The following is an 18,820-nucleotide window of genomic DNA, read 5'->3' as shown; positions in this document are numbered from 1 at the left end:
TTTTTCTGCTAACACTCGCAAGTAATATCCTTCTCAGAACCAGAGAGGGAGAGCCAGCCCCTCCAAACCTTTGTGAGCAGAACTCTCCATTCCCTGCTGCAAAGTACAAGGATACTCACAGCTTTGGTATGTTCTTTGTAAACACAGTAACTACGGCTGGAGATACATTCAGGACAGCACTTCCCCTCTAAGTGAATTAATTCTTCACCCTGTGAGGAAGAGAAAAGGTTGCAGCAATTCCAAGGGAATCGACATCGCCAAAACCGCTGTGGAATGCCGAGGCAGAACAGCTCTTGCCCTGGAATGCAATCTCCAATATCTAATTTCACCTTATCTTTTCCGTATCCCACTTCATCTCTGCAGGTATAGTTTGAAAAATGTGCTTAGCCAATATTGCAGTTGCTGAAGAAAGCTCAGAAAAGGCCTCGGAATTCAGCGATAAGGCCATTACTTCATCCCTAAATCCTGCAGAGAAATACTCCCCCTTCTTCTCCGTGGATCACTAGGATTTCACTGGACCAACCTCAAGATTTCAATGCATAGAGGCTTACCTTCATTTTGAATGTTCTACTTTTACTTCCCCCAGAGAATTTCAAAGCACATGCTCTATTTATCCCAGATGGAAAAAGCCTGTTCTTTGTCACAACTGTACAGCTCCGCAGATTCCACTTAAATAACTTCAGTCTGAAGATAAGAATTTAGCAGCAGGAAAAAGGAATAAAGTGCCCCAATTCACCACAACTCTTTGTGCCCAAGTGGAAGCTGAATATTTAGAAAAGAGAGAGACTTTTTTTTCCTAGGGAACCAGGACACAGCTCACAAGAAACAGCTTCGGTTTCCAAGATTACCAGGTAGTTCTCCTGATTTATGCCAATCCTGCTCCAGGATAATTTTCCCTTTGCCACACTGGCACACTCAGTTTTTGTAGGGGAATTATTAAAGGCACAGACAGGGTGACACCAGCACTGGTCATTGTTAGGTTCAGCAAGGGAGAACACCTAAGTGACACACTCTGACATCCCTGGTGCATTCCTGAGCAGGGGATGCCAGAGGAGGAACCATCTGGTTTCTTAAGTCACTGAGGACCACACACGGCCTAAACCTCCCTCTGCTGCTTCTACACATTTCTGCTCTTCAATTACTCCAAAATGCCTTTGGCAGGGCTTGGCTCTCATGTCACTACTCTGTACTGTAAACTCTCCCACCCACAAACACAGGCTACAGGAAAACTGGGAGCGACTATCCATGGAACACGGCTTGCCTAGCCCAAAAAATCACAGCTATGCTGCTCTGCCAAGGCTCAGAAAAGGGAGAGGCTGTGGGAGATAAGTTGTGGCTTTGCTGCAGAGAGGTTGATCATATTCCAGGTTGAGAACGTGCTCACAGCCTGCTGAAAACAGCTTTTTGAGGATTAGGTCAGGATCACCACGGACACTTGGCTGGACAAGTTTGTTTGAAAGGGTTTGGAGCTAAACCTCTCACAGTTCCTATCTGTGGCCTCATTACACTTCCAGTAGGATGATGTGACCAGGAAATTAATAGGTGCCTTATGAAAAGAGAAATCCAAGTGCTCCTGGCTTCTCATGGGCTCTGATTTTATTGAGGCAGGTGCCTAAATAAACAGACCTGCAACATCACAAGGAAAATACAAAGGAAAAAGAAAACATGGAATTTGTTTTTTGAATAAATATTTTTTTTGTAATTAATTAATGCACACCTTGCACTACTGAGGCAAACTAGGACTGAGCATGACCTGAGGAGTCCTGAACCCTACAGGTTAACATCTCCAGCTCCTGTCCTGGAAAACACCCCTGGCTTTTCTGAATAATGGAATTTTTTTTGTCAGTACCCAAGATGTGAGCATGAATATTAACTAATCCTCCCCACTGAGCCATGACAGCACACCATCATCATTAGTGTAAATGATCCAATTTACAGCCAGGAGCACGAAGGCAGCTCGCTCAAACAGCTGCAAGTGCACGAGATTTTATGACAACCACGACTTTTCATCCAGCAAAAAAAATCTCTCTGAGCAGTTTCAGGTTGTGTGATCAGCAGCAGCACCGTGGCAGGGGTGACTTTGGGTCCCAGGCTCACTGCTTTTTGGCTGTTTCAAAGGCACGGTCACAGGTGAACACACACTTTTTACACCTTGATGCACCCTTTCTTTGTACAGTTTGGGAGTCTGAGTGTGGATTTTCACTCCTTTGAACACTCATTAAAACAAGGTAATCCTGTGGAACTGTTATGTCTGGGTATTGGCTGGACCTCATATACACCACAAGGGTGCTGCTGCTCAAGATTTAGCAGCAGAAAAAGTATCATCACTGAGACAGAAAACCCAGGAGGCCACAGTTCTTTCCCTTTTCCTCAATGAGACTGTGGAGCAGTAGGTATAAAACAGGTAAGAGCCCACCAACTGCAACAGATCACAGAATGGTTTGGGTTGGAAGGGACAAGTGGCCTTGGACACTTCCAGGGATGCAGGGGCAGACACAGCTTCTCTGGGCACCCTGTGCCAGGGCCTCACCTCCCTCAAAGGGAACAACCTGCTCCTAATATCCAGTTTAAACTACTTTCTGCCACTGTGAACCCCCTCCCCCCTTATGTCACTCCAGACCCTTGTAAAAAGTCTCTCCATATTTCTTGGAGCCCCTCAGGTACTGGAAAGCCACAATTGGGTCACCCTAAAGCTTCCTCCTCTCCAGGCTGAGCAATCCCAATCCTCTCAGCCCGTGCAGTGACAAACAAGGCACAAGTCTTATCCCACTGCAAAAAAAGCCAATTCAAAGCATTTTTGTACCTGTGTGGGTGAAGCATTTGACCCTATCTAATGCATTTTGCACATCCACTGCAGAGCAAATAGAACAGAACCTGGCAGGGAGGGTATTAGTTTTACAGCAAACAGCAATGGGAATAAAACACCTTGCCAGCTTCACTTCCATGCTAAGAGTGGCATGGAAGAAATGAAGGAAAGTACAACACTGACTTCCATATCCTCACTGAAGGCCACTGCAGCACACACAATGAGGACAAAAGGAACACTTCTTAGGCTTTTAACCATCTCTGACCTGCACATTCTCCCCCCATGCTCAGCTCCTGGTAAATCCAGCCATCACCACTGAATCCTCTGTGTGTCTGATCCTCCACTACAGCAGGCACACACAGCACAGGAGGGAATCCAAGTTAAATCAGTCACTGGTTAGCTTCACAATGGAAGCCCACTGTGCAAACTTGCATGGGAAATTCCAGGTTTTCTCTCCTTCCCTGTGAAATGTTTTTGAGGGGACTGCACAAAACCAGGGCCGCTTCTTCGAGTGTCTCAAGCCGAGAAAAAATGAAAAGGGAGGTGGGGAAAAAAACACAAGAATCCCAAGACATGACAGGTCTATCTTGGCAGAAGAAAGCCTTTCTCACCTTGGCACACTCCACTTTGGCACACTCAGCTCCCTGGCAGGTGACCTGCCCCTCCTGGCACAGGCAGAAGTCACAGCTGGTGCTGTTCCACATCTCTCCGTGGTACCTGACGGTGCCACCGTGCAAGCAGCTCCCTTTGGAAGACACACACTCCTCACAGCACTTCCCAGGGCGCTGCACCTTGCTCTCCCCCTAAAAACACCAGCCAGCAGTGAGCAGGGCTGCCTGAAGCCCTCGAAACAGCAGAAGGTGCAGCTGGGGGATCAGAGGTGGGTGATTTCTCGGTACCTTCTGGCAGGTGACAGAGCCACAGGTCTCCCTCAGACATCTCACTTTCCCTCTCTGACACACACACGCAGTGCAGGCATTTTTTTGCCACTGCTCCCCATGCTGTTGAAAAAGAACATGGATGCAGTTGTTAAACACTCTTGGAAAACAACCAAATTCCTTCCAGAAACCTGAGCTGCTTATGGAATATGATGGCTCCTTCTGCACGTCTGTATCAGATAATAAACTTTTCTTAAACAAATGCTGATCTCTACATGCTCAGCAAACAGGAAGAACAGGGACTAAGGTCTAGATGATACTCTGGGTGTGTATTTCTCATTCATTGCAAGCTAGTGGCGTTGGGGAGGCCTGAACTGCTATTATTAGCCAAAAAAACTCATGGACAGAAAATCCCACATACATACATTCATTGACTAATGCATTCCATTAATTCCAGATGACACAATGAAAGCTATAAATACTTTGACCACCAGTGCTTTCTGCTTTCCTCCTTCAAAGCAAGTGTGAAAAGAAAAGTGCCTCATTTGCTTGGCCCAGCAAACTTCCCTTCTGCTGGCCAGCAAATTCTTATCTAGGCCTGATGGATTACAACTCTCCTGCCTTTCCAGGAGGGGAAAATAGCAGTGTTTGTACTGAGCTCTCAGTGCTGGCAGCAAGTCAGAGGTTGGGGAGAAGGGAAAGAGAGATGTGCCAAAAATTGTGAGTGGTTTTGGTGTGGTTTGTCACCAGTCACCTGGAACGTTCTTCCCGACACGGAGCAGGGCTTTGGGACACATTCTGGGCAGCATTTTCCAGGAGACAGAACCATGACTTCCTCCTAAACAGAAGGCAGAGACAAGGAGAAGAAAGAATGAACGTGGGTCAGCATCAGTGCTTGGAATTCCAGGCATTTAGCATCCATGGGATAACCCACTGCCACTCAGGGTTTTGTTTTGGCCCGAAAAGCAGCACAAGGACAGAGTAAAAGGCTTGAAAGATGTTTTCTCCACCTCATTTTCTGGCCTTATTTAGGTGGCAGCTGAGGTCTGAATACATGGAGAGATGCAGATAAATTCATACACATGACATAAAGTACTTATATTCAGGCATGCAGATACACAGGGGAAAAAATAAATATACAGCTATGCAGGGAAGCACAATAAAGCAGGAGATGGATGAGAGAAGTTTTTTTTCTGGAATTGCCACATTTTGAGGTTTGGAAGGTGTGATTTACACTCACCACCTCTCAGGCATCTGCACTGTTTTAGTTAAATCCATCCATACTGTCTGTGCAGATGTTAAATTATGCTTAAAACTGCATTTTTCTCATTTCAGTTTTTTTTACGACGGGTTTCAATCACGTTGGAAAAGGCCGGCACTTCACACCAATATAACTTGTGTGGCCCAACTCCAACCATCCAAAACCTGTCTAATTCCTCTGCTCCCAGTCCTTGTACATCAAACATCCAGTTAGGAATAGCACTGTTCATCAGCACCTCCCTCCAGCCACACCAGGATGATCAGAAGACCCTGGAATTGCTGTAGAAATGCCAAGAACCACCATCTCATCTTCTTCATCAGTCAAATCCTGGGCTTCCAAAGAAAGAGTGGAAGACTTTGTGCCAAAGTTACCAAGGACAGATTTCCCAGCAGAGTTAAAAGACTTTTTTTGTGTATTTTGGTGGCATGCAACAGGGATTTTTGGCATTCTTCTCCCTCAGCACTTAGGGAAGAGCAAAGTTATCTGAAAGATGGAAGATGAGAGTTTAATCCCAGGAGAATTTCTGTCTTGGCTTTTGATGGAGTGGAGAACAAAGGAAGGGACAGAGATAAAGGCCCAGGCAAGAAAATTGAGCTTTGATTGAGATCAGAAGAGGTTCCTTGCACATCCTGCTAACGTCCCTTCCACCAGGAAATGTCCTTGGTAGGAAATATCTGGAACACCATCAGAATTGGCTTTCTGCTGCATTAACTTGGATGCTGCCAGCCAATTACTCTCAAATACATCACAGCAACAACACAGTCACTCCTGAATCCACCAATTAGATCCTAATGATTAGCTGATTAAATATTAGTGCAATGGCTCAGCAGGTTACACCAGTCCACTTGGAGTGGGAAAGGAGGGATCTAGAGCAAGCATAAATCTGTTTTCATGCAGAGCACTTAGTAAATGAATACTAATGGAGTATCTCAGGACAAAGCAAAACACAATTATCACACACACACACACAAACAGGTGGGGTTTCTTCTATCCAAAAAATAAAAATAAATTTAAAAAAAATAGTGCTAATTGTCCAAACATCTGGTCCAGTAACAGAAAGCTGGGAAAGCATCAACAGAAGGAAAAAAAAAAAAAAGTTTATGAGTACTGCTTTTGATTTTCTCAGTGAAGAGTTCTCAGTCAGGGAGCTTCTGGATTTGTCACTGGAGTGTGGTAACAGACCTAAAAACACTTGGAAAATGGCAGCACCTAAAACATCAAGTCAAGGTCAGAGATGAGGATTTCCAGGGAGCCAGCTCCAGGTGTGCTGCTGGAAAGGAGTACACCTAGGGGCCCAAAACCAGGGTACAATGGGCCCAATGAAAAAGACCCAAAGAGCACAGTCACACCCTTCAGCACTTGGAATACAGTAACAAGAACTCCAAAAATTAATTTTCCCAGAGTCTGGAGTACTGTGTGCAGTTTGCTGCCTTTACTAACCCTGTGTGAACACTCTGTAGAGTCTTGTAGGGTCTTGGCTGTGTTGATCCCTGCATAAGTGCTAAAAACTCATCACTTGTGCATAGCAAAACTTGGAAACAGCAATGTCCCTCTGTTCTCCTAACTGGACTAAAACCATGAGCTTGCCTAACTCCTCTTCCCAGTTTTGTTGTTTTCTAAACACCATCACACGGAAGGAACACTGCTCTGAGACTTTACTGCCTTGTATTTCTGAACTCCTGAAGGCAAAAGGGGAATTTCATCCACAGCTGGCTATCCTCAGTAACATTTCTAGAGTTCTTGTACAAAAAAAAACCCAAAAAAACCAAAAACAAGACTTGCAAATCAAACTTTCCAGCTGCAAATGAAACACTGAAATTTGTGAAGATAAACCCCATTATAAATCTTGTGCTTTCATTCCTTCGCTTAACAGAAACATTTCCTGATCAATTCCAGATCATGTTTCTTGGGTAGAAAACAAAAAGCAATTTCTTTAAACAGAATTTGTGCCTAATTAACCAGCAAAGGGATGATAAAAATAAAATGCTGGGGAAAGAAGATACCAGGGAAGAGACACACAGGCTTCACCATCAGTCCACACCATTTCTGCAGGTCAAACATCTCTTTTCCACATCACCCACTCATCACCCAGAAGCTTTGCCTGCTGATTTGGTCCCCAGCACACGAAATGCACACTGCCCAAGGAAAAGGAGGTGCTGAGGAACATTTCCTAGAAGGCAGGAGGGTCCTGACCTGGCTGCAGAGCAGAGGCTGGCAGGAAGCTGTGGAGCACTGAGTTGCACCATCCCTGCAGACACATCTGGAGCAACGGCCCAGGCTCCAGCCCTCGCCGTCCTGGAACACGTGGCCATCGAAGGAGCAAGGCTCTAAGGGACAGGAAAACAAGGGGGAAGTTTCTTTTCCAACATCCTTGAATCCCTTTCTGTCACCCATCATGAAAACACAGCTTTTGTCCATCTCAGAATTCAAATCTGTAGTTTGTCAAAGCAGGTGAAGAGGGCAACAACTCCACCAGTTTCCAAGGGGCTTGTGATTTAAGGATGCACTTCTCCCACTGGGACTCTACAAGAAAAGGCATCCAACAGCTGAAGAAGCGTTTCTGGAACTTGCCAAGTCCAAGTTCCTAGGAAATACCTGAGGTTTTTCCCCCAATTTTAATCTCCAAAATGAGGACACGTTATGCACATCTTCCCAGTGCTTGAAGCATGTCCCCACCTCCCGGCCCATGGGAGAAGCCTTTAAAAATGTAAATGTGGCAGCAGGACAGAAAGGGAATTAAGAGACATGCCTGCCCCCAGTGTCTTCCCAACAAAAGTGAACAAGAAAAGAAAAGCTTTCCAGATTTGGGGCTAAGAAGGAGGTTCTGAGCTCAGATCAATGGAACCAGACAGTACTCACCACCACGGCCCACACATTTGGGGCAGCAGGAGCCCTGGGCAGTGTCCTGCAGCTCCCCTTGCCCACAGCTGAGAGCTGGGCAGGTCCTGGGGCTGCAGGTCACCTTCCCGTGGGCACAGGAGCACCAGACACATCCTGAGCTGGCCCACTGCGTGCCGTGCTGCACACGAGACAAAAAGGACACAAAAAGCACAGTGAGACCTGCAAGTAAGTCCTCTCCCTTCTCAAGCTCCTCCTCTCTCAAGGATGAGACTTAGCACTGGTGACAAAGTGGCTTTCTGACCCTGTGACAGTGGAACTGGGATGTGAAATGTCATTGTAGGTACATCTAGGTCCATATCCTTCTTGTGGGGATGCCTACCCAAAGAACAGGCTCAAAAACAGCCAAAAGACAGAAGCTGCAGCAAGAGAACAGCACAGGAAAATGCAGAAATAGCACAAGAGGAAATAAAATGCATTATGATAGGACACAGTACCACCAAATTCGGCACCACAGTGCCACCAAGGCACAAAGAAACCTGAGAAGGGGATGGGTGTGATATCCCTCCTGTTCCAGTTTATGTTTAGCTCCTACCAGCTTCATGCTGGCCACACCTCATGCTGGAACAGAGGGTTACAACATCCATCTCAGGTGTGGAGAGTACAGCCCACATGTGTCTGGGCACTCCAGCATATTTCTTGAGATTTGGACCTGACTTGCCTCTTGTCAAACAGAAAAGTCTGTAAGAGACCACACATAGGACTTGAGTTGGCTGTTAAGCCATTTTTCTGCATTTGCCAGTTGTTTGACATGATTCATTAACTACTACCCATGAATCTTGATTTTTTTTCTTATCTCCAGACACTTATTCTGATTGTTTTGGCCTTTCAACCCCCTTAGGTGAAACCACATCCCAGAACCTGCTTCTTGAATAATTCAGGATTACAGAACGCAGAACCCAGGTCGCAGAGCAGCAATCAATCTCCAGCAGCACAGATGGCTGCTGAGAGAAAAGCACAGCTAATATGTCAAGTCCACTGTGCTCTGCTCCCCTCCTGATGTCACTGCACTGTCTCAGTCATCCACAGAAACAGCAAAAGGAAGGAACAAGTGGGGAAATTTCTCCCATTAAGTCGAGCAGGACACACAATTGCTCAGCAACACATTCCCTTTCTGCACACCCTGCTGACCAAACTCCTGCTAAATTCCATCATCTGACAGTGACAGGATATAAACGTGATGATCTATCCTTCCCCAGCACACCAGCTCAAATCCTCCACTGGCTGGAACAAACAGGTAAGGATTGTCCCTGCTGAGGAACTGGATGGAGCACTCACACTGTGGATCTGTCCTTCATGCTGGCAGAATCCTTTGGCTCGGGAGGCACACTCAGGGCAGCATTTGTTGGAGGCTATTTGGAGCACTTCTCCCTAAAATGAGAAGACAGAATTCCAATGAACAGCTGCCATCAAACAGGGGCTTTCACAGGAGGCCCTGCTGGACCTGGTGCTCTCAGCTCAGAAAGGTTTCCAGTGAAATAGAGAATGCTGCTAACACCACATCCCCTTGCTGAGAGGTGGCACAGCACTTTGTGCATTTGATGTTTTACCCTCAAAATAACAGCAGAATTTACACCTCCCCAAGAGTACAGTTGGGAATTCTTCAGCTAAACCAGAAGTTTTCAAAGAATAGAAAACACTTGTTCAAGACAAAACTCAAGATTCTTCACTGAAAGGCCACTGAGAAACATGGGACAGATGTTGCTGAAACAAGATCAGCAGTATTTGCTAATAAACCTCATAAGGAGTAGATAAGAAACAAACCATGGAGAAGGACAGTGATTTCTGACTTTGCTTTTCTTTTGGTGTTTCAGCCTTGAAGCATGAAAGGATTTTTCTTCTTCAGAGATCCCTGGTGACCCTTTTCCATGCCTGAATGGCCAGATGCTTTTGGGAACACTTAAACTTCGTGTCTTGAAGATTGCCCACGTCAAGGAGTCACACGGCTTCCTTTCACACTATAAACCTATTTCCCTTTATGAGCTTTAAAGTTACCACCTTTTCATTTATCTGATTTTTATCATTTTATCTAGTGCACTCATTATCAGGTGTGCCACAACAGCACTTGATTTCCCTCCTCTTTAGCACAAAAATTCCTAATAGTTCAGTCTAGCTCTAACCAATACACAGCAATAATAACGGGGAAAACCAGTAAGAATCAAAACTACTTCCTCATTAGTGCTGTCATATTGGGAAACATTTTAACCTGCTTCACAAAGCCATATAATTATACTGACAGCCTCTTTAAAGCACTCATTTTCACTGCTATTTGTGCACTCTACCCCAGCAATCCAGATGTTAATGCAAGACCAATTCCATGGCCAATTAATGAAGACCCAGACAAAGACAAGCAGGAGACAAGGAGAGCTCAGCAACCATCACGAGGAAGAAGAAATGGGAAGACAGACAATCTCAGCTCTGTTGTTGCTCAGCAGAGTGGAAAGTGCCCATCTGCACCTTCCAGGGAGCCCCAGCCCCACCTCCAAACCAAGGGGGACTGGAAGCTGGGCTCATGCTGGGAGGTTCGAGCCCAGTTCAGGGGCATCCTTTGGGATGGAGCTGCTCCTACACCCGGCCTCTGGAGCGCGGCGAGGGGGACAAAAGCTTCTCACAGCACATGTTTTCACTCCAAGGAGGAGCACAAGGACACAGAGACTGTGCCTGGCTCTGGGCAGCCACAAACACTCGCCCCTTACCTTCTGGAAGTCACACTGAGGGGCTCTGCAGGCTGTGGGCTCACAGGTGACAACACTGCTCCGGCATCGGCAGTCTTGGCAAGAATCCGGCTTCCAGAACGTGTTATTCTGCAAATGAAGTTGGAAACGAGACCTGTGCAGCACAAGGCACGTCCTGTTTGAACAAAACAGCTCCACAGGCAGACTGAAACAGAGGCCCCCTCCCTCCCACACGCTTATCAGGCCCACTTCTCACTCAACAGCCTCCAGCACGAAGCTGAAAGACAAGGCCGTGCACGGCCAATAATCAGCCCTGACAGCAAGATAATCCAACCTCCAAGAACTCCAGGTGGGCACAAGAGCTCTGGAAAACCTCCCTGTGATCAGGTTCAGCCTGTCCACACTGCAGCTTGATCCCAGGTCGTGCTGAGGCAGCGGAGGTGGCTCTGAGGCAAACCCACCCCTGGACGCGTGGCCAGGTACGAGCGGGCTCCACCTGGGCACATCGATCCCAAAACACCACGGAGGAGACTCTGGCCAAGCAGAGAGCGGGACAGATGTGCAAACAGCACATCAGTGCACCCAACTGGAACACCCACAGCTAATTCACCAGGGTTTTCACCACCTCTGCTTGACCCCCTTCAGTTCCCCCCGCGCTGAGGTCGCGATCCCACGCTGCCTCCACAAGAAAACGGGAAGAGGAGGATCAGTTTCTCATCTGAAACGCCGTTTTCAGCTAGACAACCCCAAACTGACACCACCCAGGATGTTTTCCTGGGGAGGATGGACAGCCCCTATCCCAGCCATCGAGCCTGGTTTCAAAGGGATTTGCAAGGAGACCAGAGCTTGCTGCTCACTTCAGCCATGCAGCGATTTACTTCAATTTACTCACAGTGCAAAGCAGGACTTTGGCAAATTAAGCTAGGAAGGATGATTAACAGCTGACTGCCATGAGCACATTTACAGCTAACTACTAAAACTGTTAAACATAATGATAAAATACAGAAATGTGCCTTAAAGGCCCATTAGGCTGCTTAATGAGAGAATAAATATCCTGAAAAACCAGACCACTTGCTCGGGTACTTCTGTGGGGTGCTGGATCAAAAGCGTCAATCTGCAAATAGCGAGATGGCCAAAAACATCCCAAAAAATTCCTTGTGTCTCTCCCCTGCCTTCTGAAAGCATTTCTCCCAGATCAAACTGCTCTCCTCTCTGTGGCAAGGCTCATGCAAATATTACAAACGCTTCAGAAGCATCAGAAAATTTGGGAGATTCTCTGTTAATGGAAGGAGGGTGGTAATGCTGACCTTAGAAGGTGCACAGCCCCTCGGGGTAAGGCAAAGAGGGAGGGTAATTACCACTCAGGAATACAGAGCCACCCTTACTCACATTTTGAGACTTAAATGCTCAGGCTTGTGATAAGTAAATCCCTCTTTGCTCTCCTTGCTTCCCCCTGGCTTCTACCATAGCCCAAGCAGGCTGGCTCCTGTCTCTGGGCTCAAACCAGCTGCTTTTAAATTCCTCTTGCCAGGTACCGGATCAAAACCAACACTTCTCTGCCGAGTTTTTAATAATTCAATATCTAGTTAATAGTCAGGAAACTACCACCAGATTTTCTGGGATATGAGAGCCTTCCAAGCACTTCTTGGACAATTCAGCATTTAGCTTCAGATTCCTGGCAATAGACCTGAAGTGCAATTTGGAAGGTCTGGATCCCACCTATCTGTCCTGTTGTGAGGCTTTGTTAGTGCTCACCCAGCAATTACCAGGACACTTCAAAGCTCCCAGGCAACAGAGTTCTAAACATGAAGCAAGGCTTTTTTCAGTAGGTGCTTAAAGAACTGCTGGAAATCCACCTGACGTCTTCCTCAAGGCTCTGCACCTCAGTGGACAAATTATCTGCTGCGATCTAAGTGCTGGATTCCAATCCTGTTGAGAGTGTATTTTTATCTATGACAATTTAAAGGGCTTTTTCCTTATAATAACTGATATAATTAACAGTATAAATAATGAAATACCACACAAAGGGCGCTTTGAAGACGGAAAGCACTCCTTAAGCGCCAAGTAGAGCCATTATAATTTATTAATTCCCTGGATTTCCCTACATCAAAAGAAGAAATGATACCTAATTCATATTGAACTGAACTGAATTTTAAAACACCATGCTGCAAGAAGAGATACATCCACATTACTTGGGCCAGGCTGCAGAACAGGGGCCAAAAGAACAAGAAATTCTCACAAACCTTTCGAGCCTGCAGAGACCCAGTCCAAGACAAAATGAGATAAAGCTGGAGACACGGGAGCACAGTGTGAGCGTGTGATGGGTTTGGAGAATTGTGATGAGGATTTAGAAAAAGACAGGGGAGAGAAAGATAAAAGAAGGAGGCAAGAACACAACAAGCAGTAAAAGCAAAGAAAAAAGCTAAAGAGACAAAGAGCAGACACTGAGCAAAGGGAGACCAGAGCAGCTGTGAGCGCTCCTGGTTTGCTGCTGTCACCCTGTCACATAAACCAGAGCTCAGAAAGACCTAAATCTCTTGCACCACTGCTTCTTCAACTGGCTATCGTAACCTCACACAGCTGCACCTGTCCCTCCTCTGCCTCAGCAAAAAAAACCCAAAAACCCACCCAATAAATCAAAAATAACCAGTCTGCTTGCTATTAATATATGAAAATCCTCTGTAATTTCATCAGGTGCCACTCATCACGGGATATCGTCCCACCAGATAACAGTCTGTGCTATTCTGGTGCAGCGACTGGCGAAATAAGAAGCACACAACAGCTGGTTTGTGTCCCCTTCCCAGCTCTTACGGCTTCCTGAAAACATCCAGTCCATCCCTAAAATGTCACTGGGAGCTGGGGTGTCCCCTGCAGCACGCAGGAGCTGGAAAGCCGGTCCCTGGGGTGGTGGCATTGCTGCAATTGCTCAGCAGGGTGAAGCCGGCAGAGCCCAGCCGCAGCCTTCGCGTCAGCCAGGGGTCGAGCTGCACATTTGAGGTGTCACACCAAAAACGAGGGGGCTGTTGCTTATCCTGTACCCCACAAATCACCTGATGATGATGATGAGGGGTCCAGCACACCTCTCTCATCAGGAGAGACTGCAGGAGCTGGGGTTGGTTAGCCTGGAGACTGAGAGGGAATCTCATCAATCCATACAAGTATCTCCAAGGTGTGTCAATAGGATGGTGCCAGACTTTTCGGTGCGCCCAGTGACAGGACAAGTAAGAGCCACAAACTAAAACACAAAGAGTTCCTCCTCAGCATCTGGAAGAACTTCTTTCCATGAGGGTGGCAGAGCTCACCAGGTGGAAGAGCTGCCCTGGGACCAAACTCACCCGGACTCATTCCTGTGTCACCTGCTCCAGGTGACCCAGCCTCGGCTGGGGGGTTGGACTGGGTGATCTGCAGAGCTCCCTTCCACCCCCAGCTATTCTGGGATTCTGGGATGAACTCTCCCAGAGGCTGCTCTGTCCCCAGACCACCCAACTCTCCTGTGGGGAGCGGGGAGGCCACACCACGTGGAGAAACCCCAAGGGAGCTCTCTAGGTCCAAGTGCCAGGTCGGATTTACCTTCCAAGTCGTTCCTGTGCCAGAGACCACGGAGAAAAGGCAGGGATCGGGTGTCTCAGAGGAGGAACTGCAGGCTGCTCTGTTGAAATCGCAGGCACAGCCCGGAGCAATTACACTTCTGGTAACAATTACCAGCATCACCCACCGGCTGCCAGGCGAGGAGCCTTGGCATGGCCACAGCCCCGCTTTCACTTGTCATTTCCACTCCAATTATTTGACAATGCCAGGCAATTGGCAGGAGAAGCCTGAATGGAGGGGGAAGCAGACCACTGCAGGGTCTGTGGGGATACCCATTAACAGAGCCATGAGGAGATGAAAGGAACTCAGAGACACATAAAGGATTCCCAGCGTCCATTCGGTTTGGATTTGATGTTTTATCTCTGGCAACGGGGAGCTGCTGCTCTGCTGGGTGTGTTTGCAGATCTGCTATTTGCTGGCATATAATAGAAACTCCTTGACAAGGGGGTTTTAATGGGCGCATTCCAGCATGCCCGCAACGGGAGAACAACACGGGAACGACTCGGCTCGGAAATCAAATGGAAATTCAGCTCCTCTCAATGGAAACAGCTTTAGTCCTACACTCCTAGGAGAGCACAGAGCAGTTAAGGCAAAGCCCAGGGCTTGATTAACAACAAGCAACATCAACACTCTGTTCCAGGAACTGGGAACTAGCTCTCCCCTTCTTCCAGTCAGGGAATTAACAAGTTACATAAAGTAAAACAAGGCAGTGTTTTCACAGTTCAACAGTCTACTACATTTCCAGCTGTGAAAGTCTTTCACCAGTTGTACCAGCCTTGTAAAAATCAAGAGTCCAAAAATAACATTTCCCAGTAGTCCTAGGATATTTCAGGGATACAATATGCCAAAATCTTCAAGTACTTAGGTGCTGCTGTCATCTTCATCCTGTCTTTCACACAGGCACAGAAGCAGTCACCAGGAAAGGGCCCCAATGCACGGAGAAAACGGGGTACAGGGAGTAAAACCATGGTTTCAAATCATCAGATCTCAACAGGATTTAAATCAGCACACAGAGACCTTTGTTTGGACCAACAGGTGAATATTTTGGGAGCAGCAGCGATCCTTTAGAAAAGTTAATGCCTTTTGGTTTGGCACAATTAGGTTCACCCAAAACAACTTGTATCCTCTTTGTAAACTTCCTTCTCACTAAATCCATCTAGAAATGGACACGGTGAATGGCTGACAGCACAAACAACGACTGTTTTCTCCCATTTTCTTATGCTGTAGATTTTTTTCCCGTGCCCAGTTGTGTGTTTTGATGAATTGCACACACCAGAAATCCTCCTCAGCATCCAGGAATAACATTTGGGGTCCTCCAGCTGGCTTTTCTCCCCTTTGCCCGAGTAGCTCCTAACCTGCCAACCGGCAAATTTCAAACATCCTTCCCCCCAAAAATGACTTCTGAATGGATATCAAACTGTTAATGGCTGTCAAACCCAGAGCACCTGATTAAACAGCTGTGAAAAAGAAGGGAGGTAAGGGATTAAATTAATCTGAACTAGATCACAGCTTTAATGACAGCACTTATTGCAATATAATGGCTATTTCTGGAGCAGCAGGGGTGCCCTTCTCTGCTGTGGGATGCTCTGGATGCAGGTGAACCGATGGCAAAGCACCACGGAGGTGATGTTCTGCCCCTTTCAAATGATGCTGCTTAGTCAAAATTTGAACCTGGGAGAGCCACCAGGACATCAGCAGCCAACAGCAAGTGACAGATGTGTGAAATGATTAAGTGAGACTGCCAGCAGGATGAGGGATTTCAATTAAAAATGCAGGTTATGGTGGGCCAAATGCTTCCAGTGCGTCTAAGCCGGGGCAGAGCGAACAAGACAGACTAAGCCTTTTATCCCATTTCTAACAACAACAAAAAAACCCCACCAGGCCATGAAAATCCTTGCAGCTGATTCAGCAGAGAAAGGAAATTTCCTTGAGTACCAGTCACCACCCTGGGAAGCTCTGCACCAGGTGAAACATAACTCTAAATTCTACTTCTTGAAGGCAACAATCCGCTCTAGAGCAATTTTGCAAGCCATGTCAGCAAATACAGAGCTATCTCCAATTCCAAGCTGGATATTTAGGATGTATCCTTTCAAAGCAAGGAATTACACACCTCGAATCCTACTATTGTCACTGTGGGTCCAAGCACAGCAATCTCCCACACAGCTCCCAGAAAATACAACCCTTTATGGCCTTATCTTCCATCTCAGCTCCCTGTGCAGCAGATTAATAAAAAACTGGTTCTCTCCTCCCTTCCAAAGTGAAAGAGGACCCTGGCACAGTCATTAATCTTGGAGAACAAAGGCTTCATTACCGAGCAAAAATGATGAAGAAAAGCCTGGAGAATAAGTGAAATGTGCAGACTGTCCTCCAGGATTGTTCCCAGTACTGCTCTGGTTCCCTGGGAGCTGTTGAGATTCAACACGGTGACAATCTTATGTCCAAAACCAAATAATAGCAGCAGAAGGTGGGTGACACATCAGTGCTTGACCCAAACACAGGCTCCTTGCTGCTTTCTGTTACAAATGATTCCTTTAATTGACTCTGGCACACAGAAAGTACAGGCCCAAAAATAAAATGAGGCTTAAAATATCCTGGAAAGGGCAAAAGATGATTGTATGTGTTGGTGTGCTTCAGGATTGTGAAGTGTGATGGAGTTCACTGGGCTCAAGAGGGACAGCACAAGGGGGAAGGAGAGAAGAAGTCAAGCAGCACCGTCCTTGGCATTCACTGGGTCACACAAGCTTTAAAAATGATGATTTTTCTTTTTCTTTTTTTTTTTTTTTTTTACAGTGACAACAAAATCACACCTAACAACTAAGGAGAACTACAGCTAATGAAAGAAGGAATGGCCAGGGGTACAAAAGCTTATCCTGGGTGAGCAGACTGAGGGAGAGGAGGCAAAACCTGTGGAATAACACCAGCAGGGAAGCAGCCATGGCCAGAAGGTGCAGTGGAGGGACAAGTATCTCCAGGGCTGTAAAGGGTGGTGAGATCAATCACAAAGCACTGCTTTTCAGAGAACAGCTGTGTGAGGCATTTAAACTCCCTCCCCTGAGGCAGATAAAAGATGAACAGAGAAACAGGGTTGGCCTCAGCAGAGACATACCAGTCTATTAATTAGCATGATTGGCCAGCAGTTAGAAATAAATCATATTATCCATTGGTAAGTGGCAGCATTCAACAGGAAACAAACTGCACATATCTCTGAGCTCGTGCTGGAACAGTTCCTTTTGCTTGGAAGCACCACGAGAAAGGTCATGGCCAAAAGAAATATTTATTTAAAATTAAAGCCCTGTAATCCTATCTAAAGCATATTTATTTTTTCAGTGTGTAACACCGTGACTCTGTGACCTGATTTCCAACACAGTGCCAGGGAGATGTCAGGAGTTGCTCTGAAAATGATCCATACTTAGAGCATTTCTCCAATTTGTTCCCTTAAACCACAGTTCCCCCTCCATAGAAAGACCAACTTGACAAAATTTGCCTGTCCACAGGAGAAGCAAGCTCAGGGACAAGGATTACCATCCCCTCCACAGCTCCTGCACATGAGTTTTTGTCTCTCACCCCCTTCTCAGCACTTAACATCTCTCTCAGAATAAATCTGCGGTAAAAGCTCGGAACAATTTACGCAGCAAGCCTGTAATGGGGGCTGGAGCAGCAAGGGTAAGAGGAAACACATGCATAAGCACTTATTTATACTCGTGGAAACAGACTGGGGGGGTTCCTAAATCTCTCCAATGCTCATCGTTTGAAAAAGGGACAGTTTTATATCAAAGCACTTGGCTCCTTCACTGTAGTGATGTCTTAATCTACAGAAGCTGCCCCATGAAATATTTAGCAGAGGCAAAACATATGCATCCCTTAAGTTCAGTTCCAACCATCCTCAGGCAGCAAGAATGCGCTGGGTATCACAGTAAATAACGCCTGAGAACGTGCTTTTGCCAACCATTTTAATTCTTCTTCCTTAATAAGCTTGAAGGAGTGCCTGGTGTTTTTCAAAGCACGTCCCAGGTGCCCATGAAGCCTCAGGCATCACCATCCACACGGATCCAGCGAGAGGAGGAACACAGAGCTCTCCTCACATCCCTCCCCCTGCCATGGATATTTGCCAGGCTGAAGATTGCTGGCTGACACCCTGTGAGCCAATTCCTGTCAGGCTACTTCACGCTTGGTTAGGAGTAATTGCTGCCTCATTACAAATTTAATCATGACACTGTGATATGGCAGAACTCTTCCTCGCTATCTCCTTCTCTTCCTTCTTGAAGAAGATGTGAAACAGATGAACCATTATGATGTGGCCTAGGTATTTTTTAATTATTTTATTTTTTTTTCCCCTCCTCAAAGAAGGAAACACTTTTTTGCAAGATTTTGTTCATGTAGTTTCTACATGGCATAAGGAACATCTCACAATGCTTTTAGTGCCTGGTTCCTGGAGGATCCTAAGGTTTTTAGGTTTTTTTTTCATTTGCATCTACTTTGAGAAGATCTCAAAGTAGAAGAGTCCCACACTTGAGGGTTTGCCTGAACCCTGAACTATCCAGAGTTTCCCTGAAGAATGCAGAGATTTAGGAAAAGTGGCACAGGAAACACTCTTGAGGGAAGTGATGCCCTCTCTACTTGTCCTAAACCAGGACACTGCTGAATGGGTTAGGAATGAAAAGTCCAGGATGGAGAGGTAGATGTTCCCCCATAACACAGCTGGGAAACCTGAGAG

The 18,820-nt window shown here is 46.4% G+C and overlaps 1 protein-coding gene across 1 annotated transcript in view; it reads right to left on the bottom strand.

Moving 5' to 3' along the window:
* FRAS1 (Fraser extracellular matrix complex subunit 1) overlaps window positions 1-18,820 on the bottom strand; it is an 88,106-nt gene that overhangs the window by 46,343 nt on the left and 22,943 nt on the right. The window contains exons 3-10 of the mRNA XM_015623634.2: window positions 10,540-10,647; window positions 9,122-9,214; window positions 7,805-7,964; window positions 7,139-7,272; window positions 4,439-4,522; window positions 3,706-3,807; window positions 3,418-3,609; window positions 120-209 (exon numbers count right to left, since the gene is read on the bottom strand). Of these exons, the coding sequence (XP_015479120.1) occupies window positions 120-209; window positions 3,418-3,609; window positions 3,706-3,807; window positions 4,439-4,522; window positions 7,139-7,272; window positions 7,805-7,964; window positions 9,122-9,214; window positions 10,540-10,647 (963 nt within the window). The remainder of the gene's footprint in view (window positions 1-119; window positions 210-3,417; window positions 3,610-3,705; window positions 3,808-4,438; window positions 4,523-7,138; window positions 7,273-7,804; window positions 7,965-9,121; window positions 9,215-10,539; window positions 10,648-18,820) is intronic.

The sequence above is a fragment of the Parus major genome, chromosome 4 (genome assembly GCF_001522545.3).
Source record: "Parus major isolate Abel chromosome 4, Parus_major1.1, whole genome shotgun sequence".
Taxonomy (NCBI): domain Eukaryota; kingdom Metazoa; phylum Chordata; class Aves; order Passeriformes; family Paridae; genus Parus; species Parus major.
This window is presented reverse-complemented; position numbering and strand designations above follow the sequence as displayed.